This window comes from Theropithecus gelada, chromosome 15 (genome assembly GCF_003255815.1).
Source record: "Theropithecus gelada isolate Dixy chromosome 15, Tgel_1.0, whole genome shotgun sequence".
NCBI lineage: Eukaryota > Metazoa > Chordata > Mammalia > Primates > Cercopithecidae > Theropithecus > Theropithecus gelada.
Window position 1 is genome coordinate 10,422,195 of NC_037683.1, and position 17,248 is coordinate 10,439,442.

The 17,248-nt window shown below is 43.6% G+C and overlaps 1 protein-coding gene across 7 annotated transcripts in view; it reads right to left on the bottom strand.

Moving 5' to 3' along the window:
* Positions 1 to 15,479, bottom strand: part of SPTAN1 (spectrin alpha, non-erythrocytic 1) — a 71,599-nt gene extending 56,120 nt beyond the window's left edge. For 5 of the 7 annotated variants that reach the window (XM_025360337.1, XM_025360332.1, XM_025360336.1 and 2 more), the window contains exons 1-11: positions 15,240 to 15,476; positions 13,653 to 13,778; positions 7,762 to 7,902; positions 7,234 to 7,380; positions 5,778 to 5,911; positions 5,461 to 5,605; positions 5,228 to 5,382; positions 4,487 to 4,622; positions 2,679 to 2,780; positions 1,415 to 1,552; positions 561 to 671 (exon numbers count right to left, since the gene is read on the bottom strand). In XM_025360337.1, the coding sequence (XP_025216122.1) occupies positions 561 to 671; positions 1,415 to 1,552; positions 2,679 to 2,780; positions 4,487 to 4,622; positions 5,228 to 5,382; positions 5,461 to 5,605; positions 5,778 to 5,911; positions 7,234 to 7,380; positions 7,762 to 7,902; positions 13,653 to 13,778; positions 15,240 to 15,476 (1,572 nt within the window). Of the gene's footprint in view, positions 1 to 560; positions 672 to 1,414; positions 1,553 to 2,678; positions 2,781 to 4,486; positions 4,623 to 5,227; positions 5,383 to 5,460; positions 5,606 to 5,777; positions 5,912 to 7,233; positions 7,381 to 7,761; positions 7,903 to 13,652; positions 13,779 to 15,239 lie in introns of all 7 variants that reach the window. The other 2 variants (XM_025360338.1, XM_025360333.1) reach the window with 1 other exon arrangement.
* Between the last annotated feature and the right edge of the window lie 1,769 nt (positions 15,480 to 17,248).

Sequence of the window (17,248 nt, forward strand, 5' to 3'; positions counted from 1 at the left end):
ACTTTTTTTTTTTTTTTTTTTTTTTTTTGAGACGGAGTCTCGCTCTGTGCCCAGACTGGAGTGCAGTGGCCGGATCTCAGCTCACTGCAAGCTCCGCCTCCCGGGTTTACGCCATTCTCCTGCCTCAGCCTCCTGAGTAGCTGGGATTACAGGCGCCCGCCACCTCGCCCAGCTAGTTTTTTGTATTTTTAGTAGAGATGGGGTTTCACCGTATTAGCCAGGATGGTCTCAATCTCCTGACCTTGTGATCCGCCTGTCTTGGCCTCCCAAAGTGCTGGGATTACAGGCTTGAGCCACCACACCCGGCCCCCTGACCTACTTTTAATGAAGGGTACAAACTTAAAGAAGTTTGGAGGTTTCCATTAAGGAAATCATTTTTCCATAAAGTTGTATTATGTCTTCAACGAGATAGCATGTCATCCTTGTGAAAGTTTAAGCAGCCACAGGAGTGCTTTGCATATGAATCTTTCACCAAATCTGTTCAGAATCCTTCCAGGGAAAGACATTCTGGCTTACGATACTAAGGGTCATTTGAAAGCACTGACAAGAAGGGATCTTACTGTAATCTTTTCCTCCTGGGCACTAAGGGATTTCTCAAAGTCTTCATGCTTCTTAAGAAGTGCTTCCACACTATCCAAGGAATCTCCCAAGTCTTCATTCAACAGGAACGCCTTGCCAAAGGAAACAAAGTATTCAGAATAATGTCCTATTCCTTTGATCTTCTAAGACTGTGAAGCAAAGGGTATTTTGGCCAAAATACAAAAAGAAGGAAAGAGATTTTATGGCTGTTAAACTTCTAAGATCTCTTCTAGGAAGTTTAAAGTCCTTTTGGAATTTTTTAAAATCAATCCAGTAAAGTCATATCATGAAATCCTTGTTCCACATTCTATTGAAACTTCTCTTACATAGCTTTTGTTGCTTCTTCCACATTCTATTGAAACTTCTCTTACATAGCTTTTGTTGCTTCTATTAGATTTAGATGGCATGTAATGCTGAAGTTTTTTTTGTGAGACAGGATCTCAGTCTACTGAACAGGCTAGAGTGCGTGGTACGATCATAGTTTGCTGTAGCCTTGAGTTCCTGGGTTCAAAGGATACTCCCATTTCAGCCTCCCAAGGTGCTAGGATTACAGGAGACAGCCACTGCACCCGGCAATGCTAAGTTCTAAGAAAAAAATCTCAAAACATTTTACATCACACTAATCTGAAAAGCTGGGGCCTTTTCTGAAGGCCTTGCAATCTCAGCAGAGAGAGATGCCGGCAGAACTGAGAGAAGCTTGCTCAATTCCCCCTCTTCAATGGATTCAGAACTAACATGGTACCGATGTCCTAAAACAAAACAAGCACACTACCCGAGGAGACAAAATACAGGTCCTTCTTCTCCCACCACTGACAAGGCTTTGCTCACAGATTACCTCCTGCTTGCTCATCCAGTTGTCCACCTGCTCAGTGTCCCGGTAGAAGAGCTGCAGATCCATGCACTGCTCGTACTGCTGCCTGCGCAGCTCCCACAGCTCCAGCAGTGCTGCTCTCTCCTCGGAAAGGACGGTCAGCTTGGGGGCATAGGAGACATGGTCAGGGAGATGAGGTCAGCCCCAATGCCTCCAAGGCAGACAGAACAGCTAGCCTGGAATTCCTAATCCTAGTGCTAATCTTCAGGCCTTTTTTCTGATTTGCAAAAGGGGAAAAACAACATTCATGTTGTATGTGCATGTTCAATATAAAAGGGATGGCCTATTTTAATTAATCTAGAATTAATTTATTGCCACATGATCACAAATGACTTTAGGTAAAAACAGTAAGTAAACTCCCAGGTAGAAGAAATAGGGCATCCATTTAAAAGTGAGGCAGTATAAATGGAGTAGGGACTCTCCACTGAGAAATGTCAACTGAGTGGGTGCTCTATACCATATGGAAAATAAATTCAGAAACCCCCGAGACTTTAGGCTCCGAAGCTACTAATGACAAGTCTTTGAAATGTCTTCTTTTACTCTATGTAATATTAGAAAATATAGAAATCATTATTTATCTAATGTTCCTAGGCAATTTTATACTCTGAGATACTTCAAAACTTACATACATACATATTTTATTTTACTTCCTTTTTTTTTTTTTAAGACACAGGGTCTCACTCTGTCACTCAAGCTGGAGTGCAGTGGTGCAAATCATAACTCATTGTAACTTTGAACTCCTGGGTTCAAGTAATTCTCTCGAGTAGCTAGGACTATACGAATGTGCCACCATGTCTGGCTAATTTATCAATTTTTTGTCAAGATGGGGTCTCACTATGTTGTTCAGGCTGGTCTCCCATTCCTAGTCTCAAGCAATCCTCCTGCCTTGGCCTCTGAAAGTGCTGGGGTCACACCACATCCGGCCTACGTATCATTTTATAAAAATGTGTTTCCTCTTTGCTGCAACTCCTAATGCAAGACTCAGCTCAATACAAAAAGTCCCTGTAAGTAGGAAACGTGCCACACATGCCCCAAATAAGGAGGACTGTCTCTCAGGAAATCAGCACACTACACATATACCTTCTTTTTAAATCTCTGCAGAAAAAGGAAAGTTTCTCACATATCATGGTGAATGCAATGTCTGGATATTTAAGAATGAATAATAGCTTTCAGAGACTTAGTGAAAGATGTAATTTGCTCCTCAAAAACTCCATTTCTCTTCTCTTACCTTCTCCCTCACTTCATCTGAGGCGTAATGACCAGCAGCAAGCAGTGCCTGCCCAGATTCATCTGCAGATTTGAAGCTGTCTTCATGAGCATCAATTTCACCCTACAGGAGAAAAAAACAAAGCCATGATTTATGCCTAGCATCTTACAAAATGAAAACAAGGTGTTGCATTTTACATAAGCATTATAAGCCAGACTATGATATCTAAAACAAGGAACAAAATGAAAGATTAGGCCAGGTTTCCTAATACATAATCAATCTAGGTCATCAAATGTGAGAGTATCACTCACTGATGAAGTCCTTTTCCAAATGGTTTTTCAGGTCACCTGTCGTTTGTCAAGGTTCCACACATTCACATGGGTCTGAGCTCTCTTTCGTTCCAGTGCTCTGTCTTCTTTGTGCCAAATGGACTTGTTTACTATTATTTTATAGAACCTGGTAGGGTGAGTCCCTCCCTGGCCCCACCATGATCTTCAACATTGTCTCAACCTTTTTTAAATTTTTTTCTTCCAAATCAGTTTTGGAATCAGCTCATCTCATTGCAAAAAGAAACACACACACACACATATACCTGCTGAGCACTTGACTAGAACTGAATTAACTGTATATATCCTGGTGGGAATTTACACCTTCACAAAAGATCGTTCTATCTGTGCACTAGATAAATCATTCTATCTATTCAGTTTTTATTTAATGCCTTTTAACAAAGTTTTATAGTTTTCTCCACAAATGTCTTACACACTTTTGTTAGATTTATTCCTAAGTACTTTATATTTTCTGCTCTAATAAGTAGTACTTTTAAAAATTACGTTTCTGGGCCGGGCGCGGTGGCTCAAGCCTGTAATCCCAGCACTTTGGGAGGCCGAGACGGGCGGATCACGAGGTCAGGAGTTCGAGACCATCCTGGCTAACACGGTGAAACCCCGTCTCTACTAAAAAATACGAAAAACTAGACAGGCGAGGTGGCAGGCGCCTGTAGTCCCGGCTACTCGGGAGGCTGAGGCAGGAGAATGGCGTAAAAACCCGGGAGGCGGAGCTTGCAGTGAGCTGAGATCCGGCCACTGCACTCCAGCCTGGGCGACACAGCGAGACTCCGTCTCAAAAAAAAAAAAAAAAAAAAAATTACGTTTCTGTTACTAGTGTAGAGAAACGTTTGACTTTCAGTATATTGATTTTGTATCTAGCACATTAAAACCTCTCAGTTTTTTTTCTTTTTTTTTTTGAGAGATGGAGTTTCACTCTTGTTGTCCAGGCAGTAGTAGAATGGTACGATCATGGCTCACTGCAACCTCTGCCTCCCGGGTTCAAGCGATTCCCCTGCCTCAGACTCCTGAGTAGCTGGGACTACAGGCATGTGCCACCAAGGCCAGCTAATTTTTGTACTTTTAGTAGAGACAGGGTTTCATCATGTTGGCAAGGATGGTCTTGATCTCTTGACTTTGTGATCCACCTGCCTTGGCCTTCCAAAGTGCTGGGATTATAGGCATAAGCCACTGTGCTCAGCCCAACAAATACTTTTTACATCACAAAGGATCAACGTGCCAAGTAGTAGCACTTCTATCTCGCCAGAGCTTGTCTGTTTGCTTTTATGGACCACAGTGAACTTCTTGACACTGAACTGAGTTAAGCCTCTATCAGAAGCAGATAGACCAGGTCTCCAAAGGCAAAACCAACCACAATCCTTATGATGAGAGACACCTGTGAATAACGTGGTACCAACTCCAACTACAGGCCTCACCCAACATTGATATACTGTTGCATTATAAGCTAAAATCTTCACTTCTGGAAGATGCTAGAGATACTATTACCTTGTGCTCTTGGTGTCTATCTAGCAGGGCTTCAGCCCCAGCCACATCATTGGCAAGCTCATCTGCATTGATGAGGGCTTTCATCTCAGTCACCCAGCTGGTGAGGTCACGGAAGTCAGCAAGGAAGCGTTGAAGCCTAGGAAAAGCCAAAGGAAGACATTATGTTTCCAGCGGAGATTCCAGGGTGGAAAATGGCCTCCCTAAAGCTCCGAATTCTATGTTCTCAAATGTCTAACAAATTATACAAACTCTAATTCTGGGAAATATGAAATTCTACCAATCTAGACTGTGAAGGAAAGCAAGAGAAGGCTGAAATCAATGCTTTAAAACTTAGGTTCTGTCCCTCACTATAAAGCCCCAATCCTGTCCCACATTTTCAACTTCCTTGTTATTCCCAGGTTCAACCCTTGGCTAGTAAGAAGCATTCTTTTCCTTTCCAATCTGGTTGTAATAAGGTATTTCATGTGATACTCAGATACTTAAGGGGATATTTCCATTCTGTCAGTCATAATGCAGTGATGCAGAATAGAAGAATTTATGAAGTTGTAAATAGCATACACATACTACACATGATACAGTTGCCAGTCTCCAAACAGAGAGAACATAGGTAAGAAGTGATTTGCATTGGTAGGTGATACCTGACACTTCCACAGAACACAGAACAGACCCTTAACTCTGCTATTCCTGCTTCCTAAAAATAAGTTAAATGATACTGGTTAAGACCTGGAGCATTATTTGCACCTGTATGAATCATTGAGCCGTGCATGTCTCTCTGCCGCCAAGGTGCGGATCTGCTCCCAGTTTGTAATCAGTTCCTCTCGCTTCACTTGAATCTGTGTTGCACTCAGAGGGTGGGACTGTTGCAGGCGGTCAGCCTCAGCACACAGGGCTTTGACCTAGAAATGAACTCCGTCAGAACTATTCTCCTGACCCTTGGTAACTTATTTACAGAATCAGCTGCTTGTAAAACCCACCTTGTCTTCTAGAGCAGCAAGATCTCTCTCTAGACCCTCGTGCTTCCGAAGCAGAGCCTGAACACTTGCCAGGTCTCGGCCAAAATCATCAGAGGCCATTAACTGCTCCTTTTCCTTAATCCAACTGATAGTCTCATCCACATCCCTACAGAACAAAGGCACCAGTTAATCCACAGCAATGACATCTCCCTAGAACTAGGAACACTCCATGGGACCAAGGCCCAGTCAGCCCTGACAGCTCACCAGCACATGCCCTGTGCTTCACAACTCCCCTCCAGGTTGAGGCCCATTCCCCAAAGCCCACTCTGGCTTGACACCTGTTAAAGCGCTGAACTTCAGCTGCCCCAAAGAGCTTCCCCTGCCTCTGCAGAGCCAAGCCCTTCAGCCGCTGCCAGGCTGCATTGACTTCATCCTGCTTAGTCTTGATCAGTTCCTCCTCAGGGTGCTGCTCCTAAACAAGGAAGAGAAGAGACTGGATTTGTACACAACTTCTGGCTTCTCCAACTAGTTACCCTGGGGTTGGTTCCTTGACGTATCTTAGCAAATCACCACTCTGATGTTAATAAATAGTTTGGCTGTAACTTTGTGGTAGCTTTATCCATGTATTCATCTACCCTAACTGCTTGAAAATTTGGTATTTCAGATGTTCATGAGGCTGTTAAGCATTCTTGCACATAAACATAATTTTCAGGGCTTAAGAGTTTGTTCCTGGCTTTAGACTGAAGACATTTCTTTTTTTCTTTTTTGAGACAGGGTCTTGCTATGTTACCCAGGCTGGTCTCAAGTGATCCCGCCTTGTCAGCCTGGGTCTGAGTAGAGTAGCTGGGTCTACAGGCAGATGCCACTGCATCCAGCTTAGAGACATTTCTTTAAAAGTATCCTTCCCTACCAACCACATTTTGGTGTTTTTAAAAATACGATATAAAGTAATAAAGTGAAGCATTCAGGGTTCTTGAATCCATTTGGGATACCATGGGTTTGGCCTGACTACTCTTCTCAAGCTCAACCGTAGGAAAGCCTAGGGTTTGGAAAGGTAACACATCTGTCACTGTGGAAGGGTGAGATATTTCTGAGGAATGCTGGGTATTCTTTCTCTTAATCATAGACCAGAAAAAGGAAACAAGTACCAGCCTGTAAGCAGATTTACACATTTAAAATTTGTACCCCCCCAAATCAAATTTCCCTAAAAGTAAAAACTCTCGGGTTCTGAGTACTTGATGTCCGTGGAACCCTTTGCACTCAGAGTGGAAGCAGCTTACAGGATTGTACACGTGGGCACTGGGGAAGGGTTATCATTCCCTCTTCACAGGCTCCAGCGCCAGAGTGGAGAGCCTATTCACGACAAGGTTCTCTCAGGCTCCCAGGAGAGCCCAGGGAAGCTTCAAATAAAAAAGGAAGGCAAGAGCCCTAAGGCATTGGCGGACATCTGCCAATACTAACTTAGCATTCACCACCACACCCTCGTCTGAGAAACCCTGAGACCTAGCTTCAGCAGCCCAATAAAAGCTTCACGCAGCCCTACCCAGAAGTGGGTGGAGGAAACAGATCACATGAACTCTGCCCTTCCTGCCGAAGGCAACACATTAAAAAGCATCTTCCAATTTAGGACTAATCAGTATTGTGCCTTATACATCTAAACAAAACTCTTTAGACATGCTTACAAAAACTTGCTCAATCAAAAATTAGGGGACCAATCATCAGAATTTTCTCCTGAATATACTAAACAGTTAACATAATAATGTTGTGAGAAACACACAGCACTTTGCTATTTACCTGTATGAGTTTGGCAGCAAATTGGTTCACTTCATTAACTCTTTCTTCATGAGCAGCCATATCTGTTTGAAACTCTTCAAATTTCTTCTGTAAAACCTCTACATGCTCCAGATCCTGGCCCAGCTCTTCAGAAGTAACAATTGCTTCCTATTCAGGGACCATAAGAGAGCCAGAGTCACCAACCAACATTTGTTAACAATGGCTTCCAGAAGCATGAAACAGACACATTAGGGATGGAGCCATGCTAGCTTTAATGGATACGGTTTTCTCTGTGGTTTGTGATTTTAGTTCCTCCCATAGAAAGTTAACAGGCTGAGCTCAGAGCATTTCTGTCTCAGCGACTCCAGGCTTCAGAGTTACAGAATAGCGCATACACCCAGAGAGCAGCTGGAGAGACAGCAATCCCACTTCCACCCTTTCCCTTAAAATGGCCGTATCTGTGCTAACACTGGGTCTCGCTACAGATCACGGAGGAGTCTCTTCCTTTCTCTGAGTAAGGCTGAGCAAACCTTTCTTCTCAAAACGTGCCTTGTCATTGATCCAGTCCATCACGTCCTCACATTCCCGTAAGTACTGCACCAACTTCTGGGCCTGCAGCAGTTTGATTCCTTTCTCTCGCATCTTCTCCAGAAGTAATTCCCACTGGCGGTGCAGCTCCATCAAACGAGTCTGAAAGTTTCAAATCAGAGTTTTAATCAGATCACAAGTGGCTCTGTGGGATCTGGCTCTGACAAGTTAGAGACTTTATGGAGCTCTGAATAAAAATATTTTTAAAAGATAATCCCTAAACTGAGAGGAAATAGTAAATTTAACTGGGAGTAGGGAAAAGTCCACAGTTCAGACTGGTTTGGTGGTCTTCAAGTTACAAGTAGGTAGATTTACTCTAGTTTACATCAGGAAAATCATTATCACTTATATTATTAATAATATCTTTATATTTCATTTATTTATTATATTTATGATATATTTATATTGTAAAGTTACATATATTTTAGTATTATATAATAGTTCATAGGTACACAATTGATACTATTAATAATTATTATTAAATTATTAGAGTGGAATTCCTAATCCAGAAGACTACTGGGGAAGGAAAAATGAGGAATTAATGTGTAAACTGAGCTGAAATTACTGAAGGATGTATTCCAAATTTATGCAGATAAAAAAAAAAAACAAAAGAAGAGGTCCTATAGGCATCATCAATGTAAAAATTATGAGGTGCAACAGGAAAATCTTGTTATAAAAGTAGAAAAGGGGAAGCTGGGCGCAGTGGCACTTTGGGAGGCTGAGGCGGGTGGATCACGAGGTCAGGAGTTCGAGACCAGCCTGGCCAGCATGGTGAAACCCTGTTCCTACTAAAAGTACAAAAATGAGCCGGGTGTGGTGGCACGCACCTGTAATCCCAGCTACTCGGAAGGCCGAGGCAGGAGAATCACTTGACCCCAGGGAGGTAGAGCTTTTAGTGAGTAGTGATTGCGCCACTGCACTCCAGTCTGGGCGACAGAGCGAGACTCCGTCTCAAAAAAAAAGTAGAAAAGGACCGGGTGCAGTGGCTCACTCCTGTAATCCCAGCACTTTGGAAGGCTGAGGTGGGCAGATCATGAGGTCAGGAGTTCGAGACCAGCCTGGCCAACACGGTGAAACCGCTACTAAAGTCTCTACTAAAAATACACAAATTAGCCGGGCGTGGTGGCACACGCCTGTAATCCCAGCTACTTGGAAGGCTGAGGTAGGAGAACTGCTTGAATCTGGGAGGTGGAGGTTGCAGTGAGCCAAGATTGTGCCACTGCACTCCAGCTCTGGGCGACAGAGCAAGAATCCATCTCGGAGAAAAAAAAAAAAAAAGTAGAAAAGATGGGGTCCTGAAAAGTCATCAGCTATCAAAAAGGATTCCTGATAGAAAAAATTTTGAACCTTCTGTGAAAAGACAGTTTGCAGTACATCTCAAGTGAGGTTTATTTCAAACTTCACCCAAGTGGCAGCCACAGGATCAAACATACTCAGCTCCCAGCATCTTTGGGTTCTCATAACACAGGCCCAGTAAGGACTTATCAAGCATTGGAGGAAACTGGTAATCAATGCAAGATTAGACGATGCATTCTGGTATTCCAATCCAACCTCAATGCCTTGATTATGCCTACCCAAGATACTGGGAGTTTCTGTACAACACTGACAGACATAAGTAAAACAAACAAAGAGATTTAAACACTAACAGAAAAGAAGTCTGGGATCCACCCATGATTGAGATATCACTCCTAGCAAAATGAAAACTTGAAAACCATGGGACAGTCAACATGGGTGGATTCTCTTAGAAACAAGTATGAATGTTTTACTTGAAAGGAGAAAGCAGCAGAGGAATACATGCTCACACAATTCACTTCCACCTCTGTTGGTAAAACTGTGACCCCACCACTGAGAAAGAAGTGAAAGGCACTCCAAAGCAAGGGGGCAAAGGCAACCGACAGCAAGTCAATACTCCACCTACTCGGATGTGGGACCCGATGTGGGTGGCGGTGACTATGGGGCGCCACGCTGTCCGGTATGGTGTGAAAGTCTAAACCAGTGACAGACAAGTTATCCAGGACACAGACATGCCCTCACACGCCACCCACCTTCCTCTACTACCACTGCCTGCCAAACTAAGTAATGAGTTAGGGGACCAAATAAATGACCAAGCCAAGATCACCATAGTAACTGTGAGCATGAAAGTAAAGATGAAATGAGAGCTCCTGCTCAAATTAAAAATGAGGCCACAGAAGACTAGAGAAAATCCTCTCACATTCAAGTCAACTGTCCATCTCACATATTTCATTTTTACACCCTCAAGGAAAGAACTAGGGCAAGGCCTGTCCCAGTACTGGAACCATTTTCCCATTGCTGATGTGTCTGATCTTGTAAATACTGCAGGTAAGAGAGAGTCCAGCTTCACAGCCTTACTATTATTTGAGAGTGTGAGTGGGCAGGGAGGCAGGTGCGCTTCATAAACATGTGGAAAGCTGATGGGGTGGAGAAGCAAGCCTGGTTCTGACTCAGGTGGATTTCTCAACAGGGACATAAGCAAGCAACAGGAGCCTTCAGAAAAGTAGATGGTGGAAACATTAAGCAAAGAAGACAGGAATGAAGTACAGGTTGGAAAAACAAAGCACACAGGCTGGGTGCAGTCGCTCACACCTGTAATCCCAGCACTTTGGGAGGCCGAGGCAGGTGGATTGCTTCAGCTCCGGAGTTCAAGACCAGCCTGGGCAACATGGCAAGACACCTATCTCTACTAAAAATACAAAAAAATAGCTCAGCATGGTGGTGCGTTCCTGTGGTCCCAGCTACTCAGGAGGCTGAGGTGGGTGAACCGCTTGAGCCTGGGGGAAGGAGGTTGCAGCTAGCTGAGATTGTGCCACTGCACTCCAGCTTGGGTGACAGAGCAAGACCCTGTCTCAAAAACTAATAATAATAATAAATTAAAATTTAAAAAAATAGTGATGACTGGACAAAGAAGGGGACAGAGGAAATTCTAGTTCAGTCATCTATCAACTGTATGACTTTGGGCAAGTTACTGAAATTCTCTGAGACTCAGTTTCTACTCTCACATAATAGGGAAATAATGGCCACTTTGCACACTTACTGTGAAGATTAGAGGTTAACAAAGTATCTATACATAAATAGCTCCTAATACCTACTCAACAAACTATATTTAATAAGTTTTTTTTAATTACTTTTTTTTTTTTTTTTTTTTTTTACTTTTTTCAGACAGAGTTTCGTTCTTGTTGCCCAAGCCAGAGTACAATGGCTGGATCTCGGCTCATTGCAACCTCTGCCTCTTGGGTTCAAGCGATTCTCGTGCTTCAGCCTCCCAAGTAGCTGGGATTACAGGCACACACCACCAAACCCGGCTAATTTTTTGTATTTTTAGTAGAAACAGGTTTTTACCATGTTAGCCAGGCTGGTCTCAAACTCCTGACCTCAGATGATTTGCCCATCTCAGCCTCCCAAAGTGCTGGGATTACAGGTATGAGCCACACTGTGCCAGGCCTTTTTTTTTTTCCCCCCAGGCAGTCTTGCTCTGTTGCCTAGGCTGAAGTCCAGTGGTGCAACCATGGCTCACTGTAGCCTTGACCTCCCAGGCTCAAGTGATCCTCCCACCTCAACCTCCCCAGCAGCTGGGACTACAGGTGTGCACCACCACACCCCACTAATTTTTTAATTTTTTTGTAGAGACGAGGTCTCACTATGTTGCCCAGGCTGGTTTTGAACTCCTGAGCTCAAGTGAGCCTCTTGCCTCAGCCTTGGCCTCCCAAAGTTCTGGGATTACAGGTGTGAGCCACCACGCCTGGCCAGTTAACAGTATTGTTAATGTTGCTTTAATAAGCTGTCTAGGCCAGGCATGGTGGCTCACGCCTATAATCCCAGCACTTTGGGAGGCCAAGGCGGGCAGATTACCTGAGGTCGGGAGTTCGAGACCAGCCTGACCAATATGGAGAAACCCCATCTCTACTAAAAATACAAAATTAGCTGGCTGTGGTGGCACAGCACATGCCTGTAATCCTAGTTACTCAGGAGGCTGAGGCAGGAGAATCACTTGAAACTGGGAGGTGGAGGTTGCAGTGAGCCAGGATCACGCCATTGCACTCCAGCCTGGGTAACAAGAGTAAAACACCATCTCAAAAAAATAAAAATAATAATAATAATAATAAATCATCTGGGCTGGGCACGATGGCTCATACCTGTAATCCCAGCACTTCGGGAGGCCGAGACGGGCAGATCACCTGAGGTCAGAAGTTCAAGACCAACCTGGTCAACATGGTGAAACCCCATCTCTACTAAATAAACAAAAATTAGCCGGGTATGGTGGTAGGCACCCGTAATCCCAGCTACTTGGGAGACTGAAGCAGGAGAATCGCTTGAACCTGGGAGGCAGAGGTTGCATTAAGCCGAGATCTTGCCATTCTGCTCCAGCTTGGGCAACAAGAGCAAAACTTCGTCTCAATAAACAAATAAATAAATAGGCTGTCTAAACAGGGCAGAGGGTACTAATAGACATAAATAAAGTCAGCTTTGGGTCCTCCTCCCTTCCCCCTTGATTAATTACTGAAGCCAAACACTTGATCTCTGTCTAATGTTCCAATCTATAAGCTGGTTACATATTCTACTACAGAGGTGCCTCATTCACTCTGGGAAAACAACTTCTATCCCTGGATAGAATAATAAGACATACTGATCTCATTTACTCTAAGACTGTATATAAAATAGTGGGAAGATGGGCAGATAAATATCTGTATTTAATTGCAGACACATACTACATTGCCCAAATGGGTTAAATGTTATTAAATGTCATATGATATTTGGAATTCACTTTTATTTCCTATTTACAGTCATCATTATTAGTAATAGTTAATAATTATTCATCATACATCTTAGGGCTAATTGTAAGTCCTTAATATGCTGCAGAGTATTGCCAAGCAAACGTGAGAAAACAAATATTTATTGTTGAAAATGAGTAGACTGGATCCTCAGTGAAAGAATCCTCCACACAGTTATCAAGGAAGAGTGGGGGACAAAACAGTTCTAGCTGGGGCTTAAGGGTACAGCTTTCATTTACATCTTCAGGACTGCTTTGACAGGTAAAATACTAGAAAAGGGTGGGCCTCAAGCAATGTGGCTTTGGATGACAAAGAACCAAAAAGAACACACAGCTAGACATGATGTGTATCAAAGATAGACAAGTGCACCCACTTATAAGAAACTCAATGTGCACACCTCACTGTCAAGAGGTTTGTTTTCCCTTAATATCTTCATACTAGAAATGTGAAACGAAGCAGAGAAACATCAATTACTACCTCAGCCCCAATAAACTGTCACTAAAATCAGCCAGACCAAAGAGTTCAAGGACTCCTGCCTCAAAGTCAGTCCCATCACCACGGTCGTTGACCAATAGGTGCCACAAATCGTTCCTTAGAGCTGGAGCTTTAACAGGCTTGCTGCCTAGACCTCAGTAAACCCCTCCCAGGGCAAGCCGAGATTCAAGACAACAAGCTTTCCCACAGATAACCTTCTTTATAGTGTCTGTGACTGTTTCTATTTATCTTTATATTCGAGTCCTTAAATTTGCCAGTTTCACTAATATGCTCTCCCATCTCATTGCCATTTACAAATGTTAAATTTACAGTTTTCTTTAAAGTATAATCACATTCTAATTTGCTCTACAAAAGGAATATTAATTTCCTCACTGAGTATACGAATCCTTGCTTATATTCATGTTGTCATATTACAAAGGCAGGATTTGGGTAACTTCTTAAGGAGACTTCATAAATTCTTTTAAAAGCTGGAAAAGTCTATCTTTTTGGGAACCCAAACTGACCTGTATGCATGAATCTACAATGCTCCACCCAGATGAAACCGCCACACCACAAGCTACTCATACTCACCCGTATGGTTTCAGATGCAAAATGCCCTTCTGAGATCATCAGGTTTCCAGTTTCATCCAGCTTAACAATGGCTCCTGAATTGGCCTGCACTTCAGCTTCAAAGGCTTGATGCTTCTGAAGCTTTCCCTGTTGGTGGACCTTGAAGTGAGCCTCAGACGCAACCACACAGCATCAGCATTTTTTACTCCCCTGTTCCTTCCCTCCTCAATCCTGCTCCCTCTAGTTAGGGACACATCATTTGGCACCTCACCCATTCTCTACCTGCTCAATTCCTCAAATACTGACTGCATTTCTCCTGGCCCTCTGAAAGCCTGGCCAGTGAGGGCCATCAATGGTCCAACCCGGGAGGCAGAGCTTGCAGTGAGCTGAGATCCGGCCACTGCACTCCAGCCCCAGCGGCAGAGCGAGACTCTGTCTCAAAAAAAAAAAAAATCTTTCACCAAAATAAGTAAGAAGAAATTGGCTTTCCCTTTTTACAAAAAAAGTTCTGGCCGGGCACGGTGGCTCACGCCTGTAAATCCCAGCACTTTGGGAGGCTGAGGCGGGTGGATCACCTGAGGTCAGGAGTTTGAGACCAGCCTGGCAAACATGATGAAATCCTGTTTCTACTAAGGATACAAAAAATTAGTCGGGCGTGGTGGCACATGCCTACAATCCCAGCTACTCGGGAGGCTGAGGCAGGAGAATCACTTGAATCTGGGAGGCGGAGGTTGCAGCGAGCTGAGACTGCACCATTGCACTCCAGCTTGGGCAACAAGAGCAAAATTCCATCTCAAAAAAAAAAAAAGTTTTAAATATATAATTTACATACCAAAAGATTCACGCTTTGCTTTTGGTAAGATTTACCAAGTCTCTGAAAGGGACTCAAAAATGTAAGTATTTATTTTTTTGATATCTGACTCCAGAATAACTATAAAGTTTTGCCAGCAACAACACTGTTATGCCTTTCTCAAAAACTCATTCCAGGCCAGGTGCAGTGGATCATGCCTGTAATCCCAGCACTTTGGGAGGCCAAGGTGGGCAGATCACCTGAGGTCAGGAGTTCAAGACCAGCCTGGCCAACATGACGAAACCCTATCTCTACTACAAATATAAAAATTAGCTGGGTAAGGTGGCAGGCACCTGTAATCCCAGCTAGTTGGGAGGCTGAGGCTGGAGAATCACTTGAACCTGGGAGGTGGAGGCTGCAGTGAGCCGAGATCATATCATTGCACTCCAGTCTGGGCAACGTGAGTGAAACTCCGTCTCAGAAAACAAAAACAAAAACAAAAACAAAACAAAACAAAAACCTCATTCCAAGAGATTAACCCAGAACTTTCCCGAAAAATGTTTAAAGATCACCAGTAGTATCAAGGCAGAGGTTTGAGAACCATCAGTCTAAAGCATTCAGAAAAGACAATTAATACCTGTAAGATTCCACATTCACCCTCACTAATACAATACGGGAAAACTGAGTTTGTCCTTCCTTATTATATTCTTCTTGTCCAATCTCTCAAGGTCATAATTAAGTAACTTTCCTGTCTGATTTTTGGGTAAGAACATTTGGGCTCTTGAATTTTGGCAGGAATCCCAGGAGATCAGACGTACCTGCAAGTTGGTTGGGTCTTTATAATTCTCATCAGATGCAATCTGAAGTTTTTCCTGTATCCATTTCTCCAGCTCTTCAGCATCTCTTTGAAAGAACTGGAATCGATAGGAATCTTCCAACTTCTGACGCCTAAGGGTTGAGAGTTCCTTGAAGCGGTGGTATCGGTCTAGGACCTGCTGCCGCCTCTCCTGGATGTCCTCTGCTGTTTCCAGCACTTTGACCCCACTTGGGTCCATTTTCTGAAATGACAAAATGCCCTGAGGTAAGTACCAATAGGCACCAAAAGAGATAAAAAGAAATTAGCCTCTCTGAAGGAAAGAAAAAATTATCACGTAAACCCAGCAGCCAAATGAATTGAGAAGACAGCTCCTTCTTAGGAACAATAAAGCCCAGACCTTATTCCTTTATTAAAAATGGCCATCCATTTCCCTGCAACATCTACCTACATAGGGCCCTCAGAAGATGCCTAACCCACACATGGCAAGGAAACCAAGTGAAAACTAGGAATGGGAGAACTATGGTTTGTGCTGTCAATTCTACAAAGGATTCAAGGATTCAGAGGAAACAGCAACTGTGGTATTCAAATAATTGTTGATAAGTCCATTCAGAATTCCTTTCAGGCAGGGCGTGTGGTGGTTCATGCTTGTAATCCCAACACTTTGGGAGGCCAAAGTGGCAGACTGCTTGACTCCAGGAGTTCAAGAGCAGCCTGGGCAACAAGGTGAAAATACAAAAAAATAGCTGGGCATGGTGGTGTGTGCCTATGGTACCAGCTACTCAGGAGGCTAAGGCAGGAGGATCCCCTGAGCTCAGGAGTTCAAGACTGCAGCAAGCCATCATTGCACCACTGCACTCCGGGCTGGGTAACAAAACAAAACAAAAACCGAAAACAAAGAATATGCCATTTTATCGTCTAACTAATTAAGGAACACAGAAGGAAATACAGATTAATGCCAAAAAGCTTCCGAATTTGTCAGTAACATGTGACCTCACATTAGCCACCTTCCCTCTCCATGCTTCAATTTCCTACAGTGACTAAAATGTCAGGAAAAACGACATGGTCTCAAGTCTCTTCGAACTTTAAAATTACAGTCTATAGAGAGGTGTCCGGGTTCAGTAAGGAAGCAGAACAGATAAGCCTGCTGGTCCCTTCCAGCTATTGTTCTACAATGTATAAAAGGTATAAAATTGTGTTACCCTGGAAACATCTGGGAGTTCTTTCCTTTATCCTGTTGCCTATCCCAAGACAGAAATAAAAGGGTGAGTTGGCTAAGAGTTAGGAATGAAACCTGTCAAGAGTGCTGCCCCATATCCACCTAGCAGGTAAACAGCAAGAGATGGCTGAGGTCAGTTTCCAGCTAGTGCCCCAGCTCTGTAGGGATTCAAGCAGTTCTCACTGGTGGTAGGAAGGCACTGTCTGTGCCTGATCAGCTCTGAAGACTGCCTTTCTAAGAGACCGCCTTCCTGGAGAAGTGTAGATGAGCTGATTTTAGTCATATCACCATTCCTTTAAATTATTCTCGGCCGGGCGCGGTGGCTCATGCCTGTAACCCCAGCAGTTTGGGAAGCCGAGACAGGCGGATCACGAGGTCAGGAGATTGAGACCATCCTGGCTAACACGGTGAAACCCCGTCTCTACGAAAAATACAAAAAATTAGCCGGGCACGGTGGTGGGCGCCTGTAGTCCCAGCTACACGGGAGGCTGAGGCAGGAGAATGGCATGAACCCGGGAGGCAGAGCTTGCAGTGAGTGGAGATCGTGCCACTGCACTCCAGCCTGGGTGACAGAGCGAGACTCCATCTCAAAAATAAATAAATAAAAATAAATTATTCTCTACATATCAACTGTGTATTTTTGTTGTATTATTGTTTTTCCACAGTCCAAAATTTTTTATACTCTAAAAGGAGACATTCTTCGCCATGCCACTCCCAAACCTTTCATGGCTCCTTTCTTTTTTTTTTGTTTGAGACGGCATCTCGCTCAGTCACCAGGCTGGAGTGCAATGGCA